At 39.1% G+C, this 19,356-nt stretch overlaps 1 protein-coding gene across 2 annotated transcripts in view; it reads right to left on the minus strand.

Annotated features, from left to right (window-relative positions):
• The window catches only part of KIF27 (kinesin family member 27), a 90,236-nt gene extending 71,401 nt beyond the window's left edge, over window positions 1-18,835 (minus strand). For both annotated transcript variants that reach the window (XM_018052416.1, XM_018052417.1), the window contains exons 1-3: window positions 18,643-18,835; window positions 11,640-12,024; window positions 1,891-2,091 (exon numbers count right to left, since the gene is read on the minus strand). In XM_018052416.1, the coding sequence (XP_017907905.1) occupies window positions 1,891-2,091; window positions 11,640-11,937 (499 nt within the window). In that variant the 5' untranslated portion in view covers window positions 11,938-12,024; window positions 18,643-18,835. The remainder of the gene's footprint in view (window positions 1-1,890; window positions 2,092-11,639; window positions 12,025-18,642) is intronic.

Consider the following 19,356-nt stretch of genomic DNA (forward strand, 5'->3'; position numbering starts at 1 on the left):
AATGCTTAAAAAAAGGAAAACTTCCAAGGTGATGCTAATTGTGTAGCATCCAGGCTGGATACCAACTACCACTTGACACAGAGAAACTCAATACATATGTCAAACAAGTGCATGTGGGTTGTGAGTGAGACATTTTATAAGGTAAGCAGCAATTTGTCTTAAGACTTACATTCTACTAAAATTTTTGCAGGATTGCTATCAGTTATGAAGTATTTTGATCATTAAGCTTATCAGGAGTGACAGTGTACACTTCTGTACTTTCTATTTTACAACAAACATATTATTTTTGTAACTTTTAATAAAAGATAAAAACATTCAATAATTACATTTTATAAGATACAGAAGCTCAAAACATCAGTCTGAATTTTGTCTAGAAAAGATAAACTATACAAAATTATCTAATAAGGCCACAGAGTACCATGTATGTTTTCTTTCTAAAAAAAAAAAAACCAAAACCCAATTCCTTCAAACACTCAGGAATGCTAGGGCTGCAAAGACAGGGCCTATAAGGAGACAAGCTTTACTGCCCCCTGCAGGCCAATGAAGGAGCTAACAATCTTATTTTCCTAACCACTAGGAAACGCCTCAGGCATGATCATTCCTCTGGCAGGATCCTTTATCTCCAGCAAGATTCTACTCAATGAGTTTTCTAGAAGAAGACATGCAATAACAGTCACTGTTACTAATAATCGGGAAAATCCAAAACCTAAATGTAAGGTCCAACAACGGACTGTTAGTCAAATAGATTATATATTCAGAAGATAAAACTACCACATAAAGTCATAAATTTGAAAAATATTTAATGATGTGGAAATTCTTACAATATAAATATTAAGTAAAAATATAATATATAATATGATACGTGGAGTTGCAAATCTAATTTTTTAAAATCAGAGGAAGAAATAGAGAAAGAAATGTGGAAGAAAACACACCAAAATTGAGTTCTGAACTTTAACTTTCTTCCTTATACTTTACTATGTTTTCTAAATGTTTTATGTTGAACATATTATCTTTTAAAACAAAAAAGTGGAAAGTGTTATTCTTTAAAATACTTGTATTTTGACCTTCCCATTCTCACCTTCTCCTATTTCCAAACATTTAATGATATTAACAAGTTGACAGTACAAAAAGTCAAACCTTGAGAAGCACAACAGAGGACAGATATTAAATGTCAGTATGAAGGAGCAAACACAAAAACTCTAAATTAAATTCTTTTAAAAAAAGAGGAAGCAACAGGTGTGCTGGGACCAAATCAGAAAGGCAGAAAGGACAGTTCTGGATCAACTTGGATGAACACAAAAGGGAGAAGCCATCCCCATCTCAGGGTAACTCTGCGAGAAAAAAAAAAAAAGTGCCAAACTAATTTAGCCTATGTCATAGTCTTTCTTAAGGTCAGACCAGGAAGGGGGCAGATTATTGGAAATAAATACAGTTGATCCTTCAGCAACATGGGTTTGAACTGTGCAGGTCCACTTATACATGGCTTTTTTTTTCAATAGTAACATACTACAGTAATACACGATCTGAGACTGGTTGAATCCACTGATGCAGTACCATTGATACAGAAGCCGACTGTAAGTTATGCTTGGATTTCTGACTGCATTGGGGGTCAACACCCCTAACTGCCAACCCCCTCCACATTGTTCAAGCGTCAGCTATATTGTGAATTACAACTTAATAACTTCATCATACCAAGTGGTCTGAACTTCTACTTTTTATCTAGGTGAATTAGCTGCTACTGGTAATCAGTAAGTTACTCTATTTAAAAGCAAAAACAAATTCATTTTGTTTCTATGTCTATTTTTAAAGAATCCTTGGAAAATGTCCAGAAACTGAACTAGATCATATTCATTTGCTAATGAAGGCTATTAATTAAGTAGGCTACTTCACCTGTGTTTCCCTTTTCATCTTCTCGGATGTGAAGATCTTTTACTGATGTCTCCAATTCTAGAAGATCTCTTAGGTCTTCCTTGTATACTTCTATATAAGACACTTTTATATTAAAGTCAATGCTAGGCTTTCCAGAGATGTTTTGAAATATTTCTTGGATAGCACGAGGAATGATACCTTTTTGACCCTCCACAACTGAAGCTGAAAATTTAGAAAAAGAAAGCCCATCTGAAACTTAAGATATAAGAAAAGCTACAAGCAATAAATTTACAATCAGGGAGCTCAATCTAGAGCTCTGTAACAACCTAGAGGAGTGGGAATAGGGTGGGGAGAGTGGGAGGGAAATTCAAGAGGGAAGGGACATATGAATACTTATGGCTGATTCACACTGCTGTATGGCAGAAACCAACACAACACTGTAAAGCAATTATCCTCCCATTCAAAATAAATTTTTAAAGATTAAAAAAATTATCATCAATAAATTTACTTTCTCAAATTTCTATTACAAATTTTTAAAAACCGTAACTATAAAATTCAGGAGCAAAAGTTTTCACATGCGTGCGCTTACTCAAACTTCATTCATGCATTCATTAAATATTTATATAGTACCTACTATGTGCCAGGCAGTATTCTAGGACCCCAGGAACCATCAGTGAACAAATCAGGGAAAAGATCCCTGCCCTTATGGAACTGTACTAGGAGAGACAGACAACAGCAAAAGAAGAATAAGTGAATTATATCATATATTAAAAGGCATTAGGTATGCCTGGAGAAAAAAATAAGGCAAGGTAAGGGGGACTGGAGGTGTAAGGGTATTTGGGTGGAAGGCGATTGCAACTTTAAATTGGAAAGTCATAATGTGGGCATCACAGAAAAGCTGACATTTGAGGAGAAACTTGAATGAGGTGGCAGAGGAGCCATGTATATATCTGAGTGTCCCAGACAGAACAGCAAGGGCAAATGTGCTAAAATAGTGTGGTCCAGAAACAAAGGAAGCCAGTGTAGCTGGAGCAGAGGGGCCAAGGGGAGAGAGGCAGGGTCCAAGGTCAGAGAGGTGACAGAAATCAGAGCATGCAGGTGCCTGCAGACCACGATAGGCTTTAGGTCGTATTCTGAGTGACATGAGTCTCACTGGAGCAGAGCAGTAAGCTGGAATTTGAGACCACTCCATCTGCTGGGTTTTACATCGATCATAGAAGGGCAGGGGTAGAAGTGGGAGACCACTTAGGAGACCAGTGCACTAACCCAGGAATCTAGAGAGTTCAAGGGAGAGGAGGACATGATGGTGACACAAAGTTGGCAGCAGAGAAAGATGACAAGTGACCAGATTCTAGATTTATGTTGAACGGAGAGCCATTAAGATGCCCTGACAGGCTGGATGCAGAATGTGAGGGAAAGTGATGAGTCAAGGACAACTCTAAGGTTTTGCCTTCAGTAAGTGGAGCCGTCATCAACTGACAAGGGGAAGAGTGTGTATTGAGTTAATTTAAGGGAAAAATGGCAGAAGTTCATTTTTTGATTTATTAAGTGTGAGATATCTACTAAGGATACAACTAAGAGGGTGTGGTTGGATATACGAGATCAGAGTTCAAGACAGTAGTCTGGACTGGAGGTTAAAAATTGGAAGTCAGGTAGCTACATATAGATGGTATTTGTAAGGTCGGACCCCGGGGCCCATGATGGGCCGCCCCTCCTCTCCCTCCCGCCGGCGGGAAAGTCCCTAACGGAGGATCCGCCCAGATGCCAGGGACTAATGACAGCACACTCTGCCAGCTAAAGCCGCCCCGCCCCAGCCGCAGAGAGAAACCTATCAGCTCGCGACGCCAGGAACCAGCAGCCTATCCAAACCTCCATCCGCTAGCCCAGCCATCCCTCGCAACTTGCATATATAAACAAACTTCCAACGCGGTCTGGGCACGCAGATTTCCTCGACCTGCCCCTTTCGGGTCTGGGAACCCCGCCCGGGAGCGCTTCGCCATTACAGCCCGTTAAACATTTTTGGGGTGTACCTGGTCGTCTTTTACCTAACAGTATTTAATATCATGGGGCTGGTTGAGATCAAGAGGAACCGCTGAGAGCCAGAAGAGAAGAGCACCAAAGAGTGAGCTCTGGGCATTTAACCATTTGTGGGTTCACTTAAGAGGAACTACTAGCAAGAGAGTAGGAGGAAAACTATGAATGTGGTGACCTGAAATCCAAGTGAAGAGTATGTACCAAGTTTGCTGAAAGGCCAGTTTGACTGGAATGACCAACACATTTAATAAAGTGAAGGTCATCTGTGATATCTTGACAACTGCCGTGTCAGATGGAGAGAACTGACACCATGAGTCACAGATGAATGACACTTTCAAAGTTCTGCTACAAAGAGGAGCAGAGACATGGGATGGTGGATGGCACGTGGAGTGGGTAGAGAAAGGGGAAGTGGGCAATGCTATTAATTATTTTAAGATACAGTAAAGACTGAATTAACCAGCATTCTCTTAATTATTAACACTAAAATACTATTAAAATCACACTGTTGTAACTGATGAAAGACTGTGTTCACAATGATCTGATCACTATGATTATTCACTGTTTAAAATACCATGTGAGCAAAGATTTTTAAAATTGATTATGCCCCATTTCCTCAAGGTGAGCAAATTGGTCCTCTAAAACACAATGAGAATGTAAACTCAGACAGCTTTTTTGGAGAACCATTAGTTTCTATAGTATCAAAAGTTGAAACCATAATCACTCTCTGACTCAGAGATAGTTCTACGGAAATACATGCACATACAACCAAATGTGTTATATAAGGATCAGCAAGGATGTTTTGTTTCTGCTTTACTGACTATGCCAAAGCCTTTGAATGTAGGGATCACAATAAACTGTGGAAAATTTTGAAAGAGATGGGAATACCAGACCACCTGACCTGCCTCTTGAGAAACCTATATGCAGGTCAGGAAGCAACAGTTAGAACTGGACATGGAACAACAGACTGGTTCCAAATAGGAAAAGGAGTATGTCAAGGCTGTATATTGTCACCCTGCTTATTTAACTTCTATGCAGAGTACATCATGAGAAATGCTGGGCTGGAAGAAGCACAAGCTGGAATCAAGATTGCCAGGAGAAATCTCAATAACCTCAGATATGCAGATGACACCACCCTTATGGCAGAAAGTGAAGAGGAACTAAAAAGCCTCTTAATGAAAGTGAAAGAGGAGAGTGAAAAAGTTGGCTTAAAGCTTAACATTCAGAAAACGAAGATCATGGCATCTGGTCCCATCACTTCATGGGAAATAGATGGAGAAACAGTGGAAACAGTGTCAGACTTTATTTTGGGGGCTCCAAAATCACTGCAGATGGTGACTGCAGCCATGAAATTAAAAGACATTCCTTGGAAGGAAAGTTATGACCAACCTAGACAGCATATTCAGAGAAGGCAATAGCAACCCACTCCAGTTCTCTTGCCTGGCAAATCCCATGGACAAAGGAGCCTGGAAGGCTGCAGTCCATGGGGTCGCTATGAGTCGTACATGACTTAAGCGACTTCACTTTCACTTTTCACTTTCATGCATTGGAGGAGGAAATGGCAACCCACTCCAGTGTTCTTGCCTGGAGAATCCCAGGGACGGGGGAGCCTGGTGGGCTGCCGTCTATGGGGTCACACAGAGTTGGACATGACTGAAGCGACTTAGCAGCCGCAGCAGCAGACAGTATATTAAAAAGCAGAGACATTACTTTGCCAACAAAGGTCCGTCTAGTCAAGGCTATGGTTTTTCCATTAGTCATGTATGGGTGTGAGAGTTGGACTATAAAGCTGAGCGCCAAAGAATTGATGCTTTTGAACTGTGGTGTTGAAGACTCTTGAGAATCCCTTGGACTGCAAGAAGATCCACCCAGTCCATCCTTAAGGAGATCAGTCCTGGATGTTCATTGGAAGGATTGATGTTGAAGCTGTAACTCCAATACTTCAGCCACCTGATGCGAAGAGCTGACTCATTTGAAAAGACCCTGATGCTGGGAAAGACTGAGGGCAGGAGGAGAAGGGGGTGACAGCAGATGAGGTGGTTGGATGGCTTCACTGACTCAATGAACATGAGTTTGGGTAAACTCTGGGAGTTGGTGATGGACAGGGAGGCCTGCGTGCTGCAGTTCATGGGGTCACAAAGGTCGGACACAAATGAGCAACTGAACTGAACTGGAAGATGTCTTGTAATTGAGAAAAAATTCCGAACACTAACAAATCCATTAGTAGGAGAATGGTTAACAATGGTATATCATGCATCTATTTTTAAACAGATGTCTAAGATCCATAAAGTGAAAAAGAAACTGCAGAGCAAATTTCACTTGGGTAAAAGAAAACACACATATAGATCTATGTGAAGGGTACTTCTGAAAAAATTCACAAAAAAATGGTTACCTCTGGGGAGTTAGGACAGGGAGAGAAAAGAAAGGAAAACTTTCACAGTTGTAATACTTGAATTTTTACCTTCAGAAGTACATATATAATCTAAAAGTTTTAAATATAGATTACAAAAATAAACTAAATATGCTGTATAGAATTGGAAAAAGCACAAAACAAAAATGCTGACAATCAAATGACAAGACGACAACAACAAAACGGTTTAAGGCAAAAATAAAAGATTTATAAAGAAACACTAAAAGCCCCAGGAATGCAACAGGCATTACTGGTACCAATGAAGTTCAAAACAGACAGAGGTAGTAGAAACTGAGCCCAGGTTAGGTCAACTTATCTCACAGTCCTATGCACTAAAATATCTCTCTTTAGACCATTTATTACAATGCAGGTAGACTATTATTGTATTCCAAATCAATGGAATGCAACTCATTTATGTTAGCAAGAACCCTTAAAAAAATATATTGGTGTCATATTTCTTGACACTTAGCCAAAAAGCACATTTTGAAAAAAGCTTGAGCTTTTTTCCCCTGGTGGTTCAGAATCCACCTGCAATGCAGGAGACCTGGCTTCGATCCCTGGGTTGGGAAGATCCCCTGGAGCAGGAAAATGGCAACCGACTCTGGTATTCTTGCCTGGAGAATTCCATGGATAGAGGAGCCTGGCATGCTATAGTGCATGGGGTCGCAAAGAGTTGGACACAACTGAGGAACTAACACCTTCACTTTCATGGAAAATACATTCCAAGCTACAAAAAAAATGGCTTACAAATGAACCTTAAAAACAACTCGCTTTCAAGTTGAAGATTATCAATGTTCAAATTTTAGGCAACAGACATTCTGAAAACCTGAGCCTTATTAACCTGGACAGTCATTCACTTAATTCAAGATGCAAGACAGGGGAATTCCCTGGTGGTTCAGTGGTTAGGACTGCACTTTCACTGCCCAGGGCACCACCAAAAAACCAAAAAAAGATGCAAGATCACCATCGTGTGGCAAGTGAAGGAAGCTGCAGGTTTTCCCAGTACAAGAAAGTGAAAATGCCTTCTAGAGAGCTTCCAGGAACTAGCCAATAGCACTATTTATAAACTCCAGCATTATATATGCATTCTAGCTTAGTCAGAATATGAGGCTGATCAGAAACAGCTCATTCATTTCCCATTTCAACAGATAAAGCACAGCAATTCAAAAGATGTAACAAAAAGCTGAATTACAAATAATACTTATAATTAAAGCTTCAAACTGTATTCTGGTAACCAAAAGATCCCATTGTAAGGTCGGACCCCGGGGGCCATGATTGGCCGCCCCTCCTCTCCCTCCCGCGAGAAAGTCCCTAATGGAGGATCCTCCCAGATCCCAGGGACCAATGACAGCACACTTCGCCGGTTGCCATGACGAGCCGCCCCCTCCTCTCCCCCGCCTGTGGGCGAAGTCCCTAACGGAGGGAGCCTCCCAGATCCCGGGGACCAATGACAGCACACTCCGCCAGCTAAAGCCGCCCAGCCCCAGCTGCATGAACTGCGCCGCCTCAGCTGCATAAGCCACCCCGCCCCAGCCGCATAGAGAAACCTATCAGCTCGCGACGCCGCGAACCGGCAACCTACCCAAACCCCCTTCCGCTAGCCCAGCCATCCCTCGCAGCGTGCATATATAACCAAACTTCCAAGACGCCCGGCGCGCAGATTTCCTCAACCTGCCTCGTTCGGTCCAGGAACCCCACCCGGGAGCGCTTCGCCATTAAAGCCTGGTAAACATTTTTTGGTGTACCTGGTCGTCTTTTACCTAACACCCATATTCAATGTCACACTTATATTCCTGAAACAGACTATTTCAGAAAGAAACTATAAAGTTTTATACTTGAACAGCCATCATTTAGCTTTTATACACTATTTAAAGAGTATGCAAATGAAAGTTTTTAGACATTACGCTTGGTAAAAGTTGGTAAATTCAAGGTTCTGAAAAGAAGGAAAATGAGTGTGACTTTCAATATGTATTACACTGAAAAAAAAATTTTTTTTTCATTTTACCCCAGTGCCTAACATGGTACCCTGTGCTGTGCTTAGTCGCTTAGTCCTGTCCGACTCTTTGCTACCCCATGGACTATATAGCCCTCCAGGCTCCTCTGTCCATGGGGATTCTCCAGACAAGAATACTGGAGTAAGTCGCCATCCCCTCCTCCAGGGGACCTCCCAACCCAGGGATTGAATCCAGGTGTCCCACATTGCAAGCGGATTCTTTACCATCTGAGACACCAGGGAAGCCCTAGCCACTGCAAATGCAATCGTTTACTGGAGAAAAAAACATTATTTGCATGGTCAATAATCAAACAGTAGATGGCTGACCTAGAATTGGTGCTCTGTAGGTAGCCTGGGAAATTGAAAATGCTATTTTCACAAATACATCAAGAAATGCAACTTCAAACAAAGTGTAATTTTTCACCTACCAGATGGTGAGAGAAATATTTTGAATTTATGAGTTCCTGTGACTGGCACGGATAAGAGCAAATAAATGGCTTTCATATATTGGTAGTGGAAATATACACAGGGACACTGTTTTTGGAGAATAATTTGTCACTATCTATTCACATTTTAAATGTGCACACACGTAGCACTAATGGTAAAGAATCAGCCTGCCAATGCAGGAGACATAAGAGAGGTAGTTTCGATCCCTGGGTTGGGAAGATCCCCTGGAAGAGGGCATGGCAATCCACTTTAGTATTCCTGCCTGGAAAATCCCATGGACAGAGGAGCCTGGCAGTATGCAGTCCACAGGGTCGCACAGAATTGGACACGACTACAGCAAATTAGCACACACCCATTACTCAACAAATTTACTTTTAGGAATCTATTCTACAGAAATACTAGCACATGGATCCAAAGTTAAATGTACCAAGATACACACTGCAACTTTTTGGGGGGGCACTCCGAAGCTTGTGGGATCTAAGTTCCCTGACCAGGGACTGAACCTAGGCCATGGTGGTGAAAACACCAAATCATAACCACTAGACCACCAGGAAACCCCTTGCAACTTTTTATAACAGTAAAAATCAAACCTAATCATTAATACTGTCCCTTAATGCTGAAATGGATGAACTATGATCCATTTAAACTATGGAATATTATATGTGCAGTCAAAAAAAAAAAAAGGTGAAATCCTATGACCTAAATGGGAAGAAATGAAATGATACTTTATACTGTTAAATTTAAAAAAAAGTTACAGAATTACAGGCATAAAATACCTCATTAAATAGACAAATAACAAGAAAACAAAAACTACATGTGTGAATACTTGTAGTAAGCCTAGAAAATGTCTAGAGGACTCTAAACAGTAATGTACACAGCAAGCTGTTATTTCCTAGGAATGAAAAAAGCTTTCATTTGTTCAATTTGATTTCTTAAGCATCATATGCAATTCTTTTTATAATTCACATTAATTTTTTTAACTGGGTAGGGGGGAATCAAAAATTATTCCTAATGGTGATATTTCTTTTCGAATGAAGTATTTAGACCAATTAAAATGTTTTAGGACAATAGATAACTTTAATAACTTTTCCCTTAAGGAATTAAGATTGGATTCATGGCCTTTTAAAAAACAATTTAGCTGTATGTCACCAAGCTGTGAAAATTTTATAACTCTTATTAGTATAAGGCATATACTGAGTCTTAAAGAACATAAAACATTTGCCAATCAAAAAAACAAAGCTAAGTGCTCAAGAAAACCCACAACTTGTAGTAGAAAAAAACTGAACTATTTATCATGAGACCCTAAAATAATCTAGTATCTTTAATCTCTTAATTGTATATCACTGTGATTCTAAAAAACGGGAAGGGGTAGGAGATATTGGGCACTTATGACTCCTCCATTTAATCTTGGAATGAGAGCTGCATCAGACAACACAGCTGCCCTCTAACTCCCTACCAATCCCTGCTTATAAAAAGAGATGTTCCTGAAAGTCACGTATTTAGTGTTTGAGAAGCATCAAAGCAAACACACTGAGAATCATTACACATAGATAGAATATTAACAATAATTTTAGACCATGATACATATGCACAACATTCAAAGTTTGTTTTTAGTGGGGGGGGGGGCGGGGAAACCAATACAGTAAACGATCTCAGCAGAGAACCTAGCTCTCAATCTCAGCTCCATCACGAGCCACCTAACTGAATAAGCCCTTCATTGCTCTTTGGCTGGAGCCAAAGAAAGGAAGAGAAACTACTTTCAAGGTTCCTTCCAGCTCTAAAGAAAATCCTATGATCCCGCCTTTCTCAACTAGAATTACAAACAACAGAATTTCTATCCAAAAATATTGTTATAAAAGTAAAAATTTGCTTATATATGAGGTGATGGATATGTTAACTGGATGGGAGGAATCCTTTCATACTGTATACGTTTATCTAATAATGACGCTGTACACTTTAAATATTTTACAACTGTATTTGTCAATTATACCTCAATAAAGCTAGAAAAATAAAATAGAAATCTGGCTAGAAAATGTTTAAAAAACACTTTACATAATACATTTCTCCTACTGCCTCTAAGTTTTGTACACTTTAAATATTTTACAACTGTATTTGTCAATTACACCTCATTAAAGCTAGAAAAATAAAATAGAAATCTGGCTAGAAAATGTTTAAAAACACTTTACATAATATGTTTCTGCTACTGCCTCTATGTCTTAGTTGCAGGGCTCTCAACATTTATAATACTAAAAGATGCAAAATCTGATGTTAACTCATTTCTCTCTTATTTGAAGTTCTGTTCAAAATGAGAAAGTGTTGCCAGAGACCAGGGTTGGGAGGTGGCGAAATGGGTGAAGGTGCTCAAAAGGTAAAAACTTTCAGCTATGAGATAATTAAGTTCTGGGGATGTAATGTACAGCATGGTGATTATACTTAACAATATGTATTGTATATTTGAAAACTGTTAAGACAGTAGAATTTACAAGTTCACATCACAAGAAAAACATGCAGTTATGTGAGGTGACTAATGTTAAGCTATATCATTCTGCAATATATAGATATATCAAATCATTACGCTATATACTTTGGACTAACACCATGTTACAAGTCAATTATATCTCAGAACTGTGAAAAAATGACAAAGAGCTGAACACTGAATATTGTCTTAAAGGTCTTTTCTCAAGCAAACATCATGATAAATTAAACTGTTTAATGAAACTTCAATATTTAAAAACAAATCTTTCAAAAATGATCTTATGAACACATCTAATTATCCTATTCATTATTTCATTCAATCAATATGCTAAGCACCTACTATGTGTCAGGCACTGTAGTATTTCAACTTCTTTCTATTATCTCAAATAAAAGTCAAGAGTATGAGAATCTTACCAACATGGCCTCCTCCGATGGTGTATGTCTTCCCAGATCCAGTCTGTCCATAGGCAAAAACGGTTGCATTATAGCCCTCAATGAGTGACAACACTAATGGCTTTATACAGGTATTATAAACTTCATCTTGAGTGGAATTTTTGCCAAAAACAAAATCAAAAGTAAAGATTCTATCTCTCCCAATGATAATTTGTTGGGTGTTTGGAATAACTCTCACACAAGCTTGATGATTATGAAGAACTTCTTTGCACAGCAGAGGTCTAATTCTTATAGCAACTTTAACTGGTATTTCTTCCATAGCAGCTTAGATTTTACTAAATAGATTTTCTACTTAATATCCATCATCTAGTGTGAGACACATCCATTTTACGTAAGATCTGGACCCCTGTGTATCAAAATAAAAACAAAATTTAGTTATTGACTCTTCTTTCCTAATAAACTAACCATCTTCTAAAGCGAAGTCAATTAGAGCAGGCTTTATTCCAATATAAGATAGCTACAAAGAGTAAATCTGTCTAGAAAAAGTATACCTATATAATTTATAGATGAAACAATACAATGTCCAGCTTTGCAGCAAAATAATTTAGGGGGTGGGAGCCATGAGTTAGTAAATGATAAAGCAAAGTGGTAAGTGAATGGGATTCAATCATGCCATTCTTTCTATAACAGTAATATGTTTCCCAGTTCATTTATTTAAATATTGAATAACTGGGGAGTTAGAAACATACAGCAAGGAAATAACTGGTAATTGTACATATGTACACAAGTAGTACAAAGCAAGCCCTTATATTATACTTTACAGCTATGTACTGAAAAATAACATCTCCCGTTTGTCACAAATGTTAGAAATTAATCCATGAAAACAGTTTAAAGGATTTCCATAAGTCAATGTAAATTTAAAATGAATTTTTTTATTCAAAGATAACCAAAACTAACAGAAAAACTGTTGTTTCATTCATAAATTATGTGGCACTTTTTCTAAAATTCTCTGGTGGGATTAATACACTAAAAATTAAGTTGGTAGCTATATTTACAATGAACAACCTGAAAAATAAATTAAGAAAACAATTCCATTTACAATAACATTACAAAGAATCAAATGCTCAGGAATATATTTAACAAAAGACATGTAAAACTTACACTCTGAAAACTACAAAATATTGTTGAAACTAAAGAAGATCTAAATAAATGGAAAAACATCTCATGTTCATGGACTGGAAAGCTTAAAATGGCAATGTTCCTCAAACTGCTCTCAAGATTAAACAGAACGCCTATCAAAATCCCAGCTGACTTCTTTGTAGAAATTGAAAAGCTGATTCTAAAATTCACATGGAAATTCAAGGGACACAGAATAGCAAATAAAATGCTGAAAAAGGACAAAGTTGGAGGATATACTTCCCCAATTTCATAACCAGGCAACAGTAATCAAGACAGTATGGTACAGGCACAAAAACAGAAATATAGATCAATAATTGGATAGACTGCTCAGAGATAAACTCACCCACCTATGGTCACCTAATTTCTATGACAAAGAGGGCAAAAACATACAATGGAGAAAGACAGACTCTTCAATAAGTGGTGCGGGGAAAACTGGACATCGAATGTAAAAGAATGAAATTAGAACACTTCCTAACACCATACACAAAAAGAAACTCAAAATGGATTAAAGACCTAAAGGTAAGGTCGGACACAATGAAACTCTTATTAAAGGAAAACATAGGCAGAACACTATGACATAAGATCTTTTCTGACTCATCTCCCAGAGTAATGAAAATAAAAACAAAAATAAAGAAATGAGACCTAATTAAAGTTAAAAGCTTTTGCACAGCAAAAGAAACCATAAACAAGACAGAAAAAACAACCCGCAGAAAGGGAGAAAGTATCTGCAAGTGAAGCAACTGACAAAGGATTAATCTCCAAAACTGTATACAAACAGTTCCTGCGGCTCAATTAAAAAACACACACAACCCAACCAAAAAATGGGCAGAAGATCTAAACAAACATTTCTCCAAGGAAGATATACAGATGGCTAAAAAACACATAAAGGATGCTAAACATCATTAATTAGGGGAAGTGCAAATCAAAAACTACAACAACATATCGCCTCACACTGTCAGAATGGCCATCATCAAAAAATCTACAAACAATAAATGCTGGAGAGGGTGTGAAGAAAAAGAGAATGTTCTTACACTGTTGGTGGGAATGTAAATTGATATGGTCACTATGGAGAACAGTATGGAGGTTTCTTAAAAAACTAAAACCAGAAGTACCATAGGTGATCCAGCAATCCCACTCCTGGGCATACACTTGGACAAAACCATAATTCAAAATGGTATATGCACCCCTATGTTCACTGCAGCACTATTTACAACAGCCAGGATATGGAAGCAATCTAAATGTTTATCAACAGAGAGATGGATAAAGAGGATATGGTACATACAAAATACAATGGAATATTACTCAGACATAAAAAGGAACAAAACTGGGACATTTCCATAGACATGTATGGACCTAGAGACCTACAGAGTGAAGCAAGTCAGAAAAATAAATATCATATATTAATACATATATGTGGAATCTGAAAAAATTGGTATAGACAATCTTATTTACAAAGCAGAAATAGAGACACAGAGAGAACAAACATATAGATACCGGGGGAAGAGGGGTGTGCTGGATGAATTGGGAGACTGAGATTGTGATTGACATATATACACTACTGAAACTATGTATAAAATAGATAATTAATGAGACCCTACTGTACAGCACAAGGAACTCTACTAAATGATCTGTGGTGACCAAAATGCGAAGGAAAGCTAAAAAAGAGGGGATATATGGCTTCCTTGATGGCTCAGCGGTAAAAAATCTGCCTGTAATGCAGGAGATGCAGGTTCAATTCCTGAGTTGAGAAGATCTCCTGGAGAAGGAATTGGCAACCCACTCCACTATTCTCACCTAGGAAATCCCATAGCAGAGGAGTTTGGCAGGCTACAGTCCATTGGGTCAGGAAAGGGTTGGACACAATGTAGCGACTAAACAACAAAGTAGCTGATTCATTTTGCTATACAGCAGAAACTAACACAACGTTGTAAAGCAAGTATATACTACAAAAGTCTTAAAAGAAAACACAAGGGTAATTCATTGTTGAACTGGATTTAGCAATGGTTTCTCATTTACGTCACCAAAAGCAAAAGCAATAAGCGGTAAAAGGAAAAGCAGATAAAATGAACTCAACAAATTAAAAGTTTGTACCGCAAAGGATACTATCAAGAAAATGAAAAGATATTGGCACTATTCACAACAATCAAGACATGGAAATAACCCAAATGTTCATCAATAGATAAATGGATAAAGAAGATGTGGTATGTATAGACAATGGAATACTACTCAGCCATAAAAATGGAAAATAATGCCGTTTGCAGCAACATAGATAGACTTAGAGATTATTATACAAAATGAAGTGAGACAAATACAAGTACATATGGTATCACTTGTATGTGGAATCTAAAATATGACACAAATTAACTCATCTACAAAACAGATAAAGACTCATAGACATAGAGAACAGATCTGCAGTTGTCAAGGTGGAGAAAGGACGAGGGAAGGACAGAGTGGGAGTTTAGGGTTAGTAGATGCAAACTATTATATATAGAATGGATAAACAACAAGGTCCTACTGTATAGCACTGGAACTGTATTCAATATCCTGTGATAAATCATAATGGAAAAGAATGTGTGTGTGTGTATATATATATATATCTGAATCACTTTGCTATATAGCAGAAATTAACATAACATTATAAATCAACTATACTTCAATAAAAATTTTTAAAGGAATATAAAAAGTAAAAAAATACAATATTGATAACAGAAAGAAAGTGAAAAGACAATTCACTGAATGCTACTGTTATTTAGTCACTCAGTCATGTCTGACTCTTCTGTGACCCCATGAATTGGGATTCTCCAGGCAAGAATACTGGATTGTTGCCATTTCTTTCTCCAAGGGATCTTCCTGACCCAAGGGTTGAACCTGCATCTCCTGCCAATGGCTATATCTCCTGTGGCTATACTGCTGAGCCACAGGAGAAAATACTTGCAAGTCATATATCTATTAACCATTTGTGTCTAGAATACATAAAGAACTATTACAATTCAGAAGGAAAAAAAAAATTTTTAAGTGGGCAAAAAATCTGAAAAGAGAGTTTCAAGGATGATATAAAAATGCCCAGGGGGCTTCCCTGGTGGTCCGGTGGTTAAGAATCTGCCTTGGAATGCAAGGTACGCATGTTCAATCCCTGGTCCAGGAAGACCCCACATGCTGCGGGGCAACTAAGCCCATGTACCACAACTACTGAGCCCTTGGCCTAGAGCCCACAACAAGAGAAGCCACCACAATGAGAAGCCCGTGCACTACAACAAAGAGTAAGTAGCCCCAGCTCACCGCAACTAGAGAAAGCCAGGGCAAATCAACAAAGACCAAGCAAAAAATAAAGAAATAATAAATAAATAAAATCATGTAGTGTAGTGGTTAGTTGCTCAGTAGTGTCCGACTCTTTGTGACCCCAAGGACTGTAGCCCACCAGGCTCCTCCGTCCATGGCATTTTCCTGGCAAGAATATCGGAGCGGGTTGCTGTTTTCTTCTCCAGGGGATCTTCCCTACCCAGGGATCAAACCTGGGCCTCCAGTTTTGCGGGCAGATTCTTTACCATCTCAGTGACCAGGGAAGCCCATAATAAATAAATTTTATTTATATAAAATTATATATACATAAACACAATCAGATATCACTTTATACACTGACATAGCTATAAAAAAGATCACATAAGTGTTGGCAAGAAGGTAGAGAATATGGAACCCTTATGGGAATATACAATGATACAGCCACTTTGGAATAGCCTATGTGCGTGTGCAAAGTTGCTTCAGTTGTGTTCGGCTCTTTTCGACTCCATGGACTGTAGCCTGCCAGGCTCCTCTGTCCATGAGATTCTCCAGGCAAGAATACTGGAGTCAGCTGCCATGCCCTCCTCCATTGGGAACAGGCTGGTAGTACCTCAAAACGTTAAAAACGCAGTTATCACTTCACCCAGCAATGCTACTCTCAAGTATATTTCCCAAAGAAACAAAAATATATGTTGACATAAAAAGTTGTAAATGAATGTTCACAGTCTTATTCCTATAAAAGTTAAGAGAAAAAGGAAGTAACAATCAAGTAATCAGTAACAAGTAAATGCAGATGAAAAGTAATCAGTTTGGGGTGGGGCTAAGCCCTATGGAGAAGGGCTCTCTAGTAACTGAGCAGACTAATGGACTAAAATAATATTTTCAGCACTACATGCAATGAAAATGTTAATTAAGACACATTTAGTATTCACTAGCCTTTAAAAAGAACTCTGCAGTAGTACTGTGCATTTATAATTTGGGGAGTGGACAGTCTGAAAAGGATCACAGTAACAAAAACACATTTACATCACTGTACTAAGAGCCCAGTGAGAGTTAAAAAAATAGCAGCTCCCCTGGGCTATAAAATCCCAAAACAGAGTCAACAAACTATCTTTAATGGCCAAAGAGATGCACTTAACCTTGGCAGTTTTAATCATTCTAGTGAAATTCTGCACTGAAAAAACAAATGGTCATAAATTTGGTGAATCTTTTCTTGGATAATAAAGGACTATACAACATTTGGTATTGGAAACTTTTCCAAAGAAACCACAGGGATGTAGTATGATTTAGTTCTTCCAAACGTCTCTGAACACCTATATTAGTAGTTTCTATCACACAGATTAGTTTTTTTTAATACCATCACATTAAAACAAAACAGTCTATGTTAAGCTAAACCTAACTACTTCCAATAAAATTGCTAACAAAAGGTACAAGTGTAATTGAGATGTTTTCACGTTATTGATTTTTTAAATAGGATTATCTATAAACAATCTGAATACAAAGGCAACAGAAATCCACCTACTCTAATCACTAAAAACCAATAAAGGCCCATAAACATATAGCTAGCAAAAAAAAAAATCAGTATAAAAGAATTTATTTTTCTTTTTTTTAAATCCATAGTACTTATACTTCTTTAGATACTGATCAAATACAGCCATCAGAAGCATATATATTATCTAACCAATAAATTTGAAGAAAGGTAAAATATGATTGGTTGGTGATATTTACACCCACTCAAAGGAGGTCTGAAATCTGAGCAAAGGAATGAGAAATGTTTGATTACTGATGCCATTACTGATTAGAAAAGTGTCCCAAATACGGAAGTCATCTTGGGCCTCTGGCTTTTCAATAGTAGTGATTATCTAAAAATTGTAGTTTGTAAGTAATAAATATTTTCGTAAGAAACTTTCTGGCAAATGAGTAGTGAGCCCCAAATGCATAAAGAACTAGACGAAGAAGACAGGAAGCAAAGTTAGGGAAACTACGAAGCTTTTCAAACTGGGAGGGGGCGAAGTTTTATTTTAAAAAATGTTTCAAAGAAAGAATTTGGGCACCCTAACTCTCTCAATTATCTCCTGCTGTAAGGGAGAGGGCTTTCAGACTTCTGCAGAGCTTAGAATGCAGCAAAGTTCCAACATCCGCAATGGAAAAAGGAGGCCTGTGACAAAACGAAACCCCCATGGAGGGTGGGCCTTTCCCGTCCCTCTTCAGATCCCACAGCTGGAAGTATGAACACAAGATAATACACAAGATCCGACTTCGTGCGGCTCGGTCCGGGGTTCCCGCGCGTCCCTATTCCTCAAGCCCCTCTATCTCACGGGGCACCCAACTTCCCGGCCACTCGCCGGGGGACCCCAGCAACGACCTCAGGCCCCTCGGGCGCCCTCCTCCGTCCTGCTGACGCCCCAACCGCCCACCCCGCCAGCCAAGCCTCGGCGGGTCCCAGTCCCCCGGCCCGCACCCTCTCCTCCCAACGGCCTGCCGAGGACGCCGGCGCAGAGGACGCGCTGTCGCCGCACCAGACCCGGACCTCCAGCCCGGCCCGGACCGCCTGCCACTCACAGACCGGTTCGAGAAAGCCCGTCTCAGGCGGCCAGCGCAGCGCAGGACTTCTCGGCTTCACTTCACTCCGCCGCGCCGCAGCCACCGCCGCCGCCCGCGCCTTTTGTTGTTATGGGTTCTCCCGGCAACCGGCGAAGCTCGTGCTGACGTGCCCCCGCCCGTCAGGGCGTCTGGCGGCTCCCGGGCCCCACCCCTGCCTGCCAAGCTCCGCTCCTGGACCCGCCCCGTGAGGGAGGAGCCAAGAACCGGCTGCCAGATTCGCTCCAAAGTAAAACCCGGGGAACCCTCTCATAGTGCTCAGCCGAAGTAACCCTCCACGAGTTTGTAAAGTGATTATGAGAAAGATTCACATTGCTTTCAGTATTTTAGCTACCAATTCTATTTATTTTTATTGAAGTTAATTAAGTTGATAAAATGAACAATTTTAAGGTGTACAATTCAATGGCATTTTAGACATTCACAGTGTTGTACAACCATCACCTCTATTTCCAAAACATTTTCATCGTTCCAAAAGGAAAACCCCATGCTGGTTAGCAACATTCCTCCTATTCCTCTCTCCCCCAGCCACTGGAGACCACTAATCACCTTTCTAAGGATTTACCTGATTTGGGCATTTCATAGTCTTAGGATCATACAATTTGAGGCCTTGTGCTGGCTTTTTTTTTTTTTTTCATCCTAAAAAACAATTCCCAGATTTACTCCTGTAATAAACAGGACT

This window comes from Capra hircus, chromosome 8, assembly GCF_001704415.2.
Source record: "Capra hircus breed San Clemente chromosome 8, ASM170441v1, whole genome shotgun sequence".
Lineage (NCBI taxonomy): Eukaryota > Metazoa > Chordata > Mammalia > Artiodactyla > Bovidae > Capra > Capra hircus.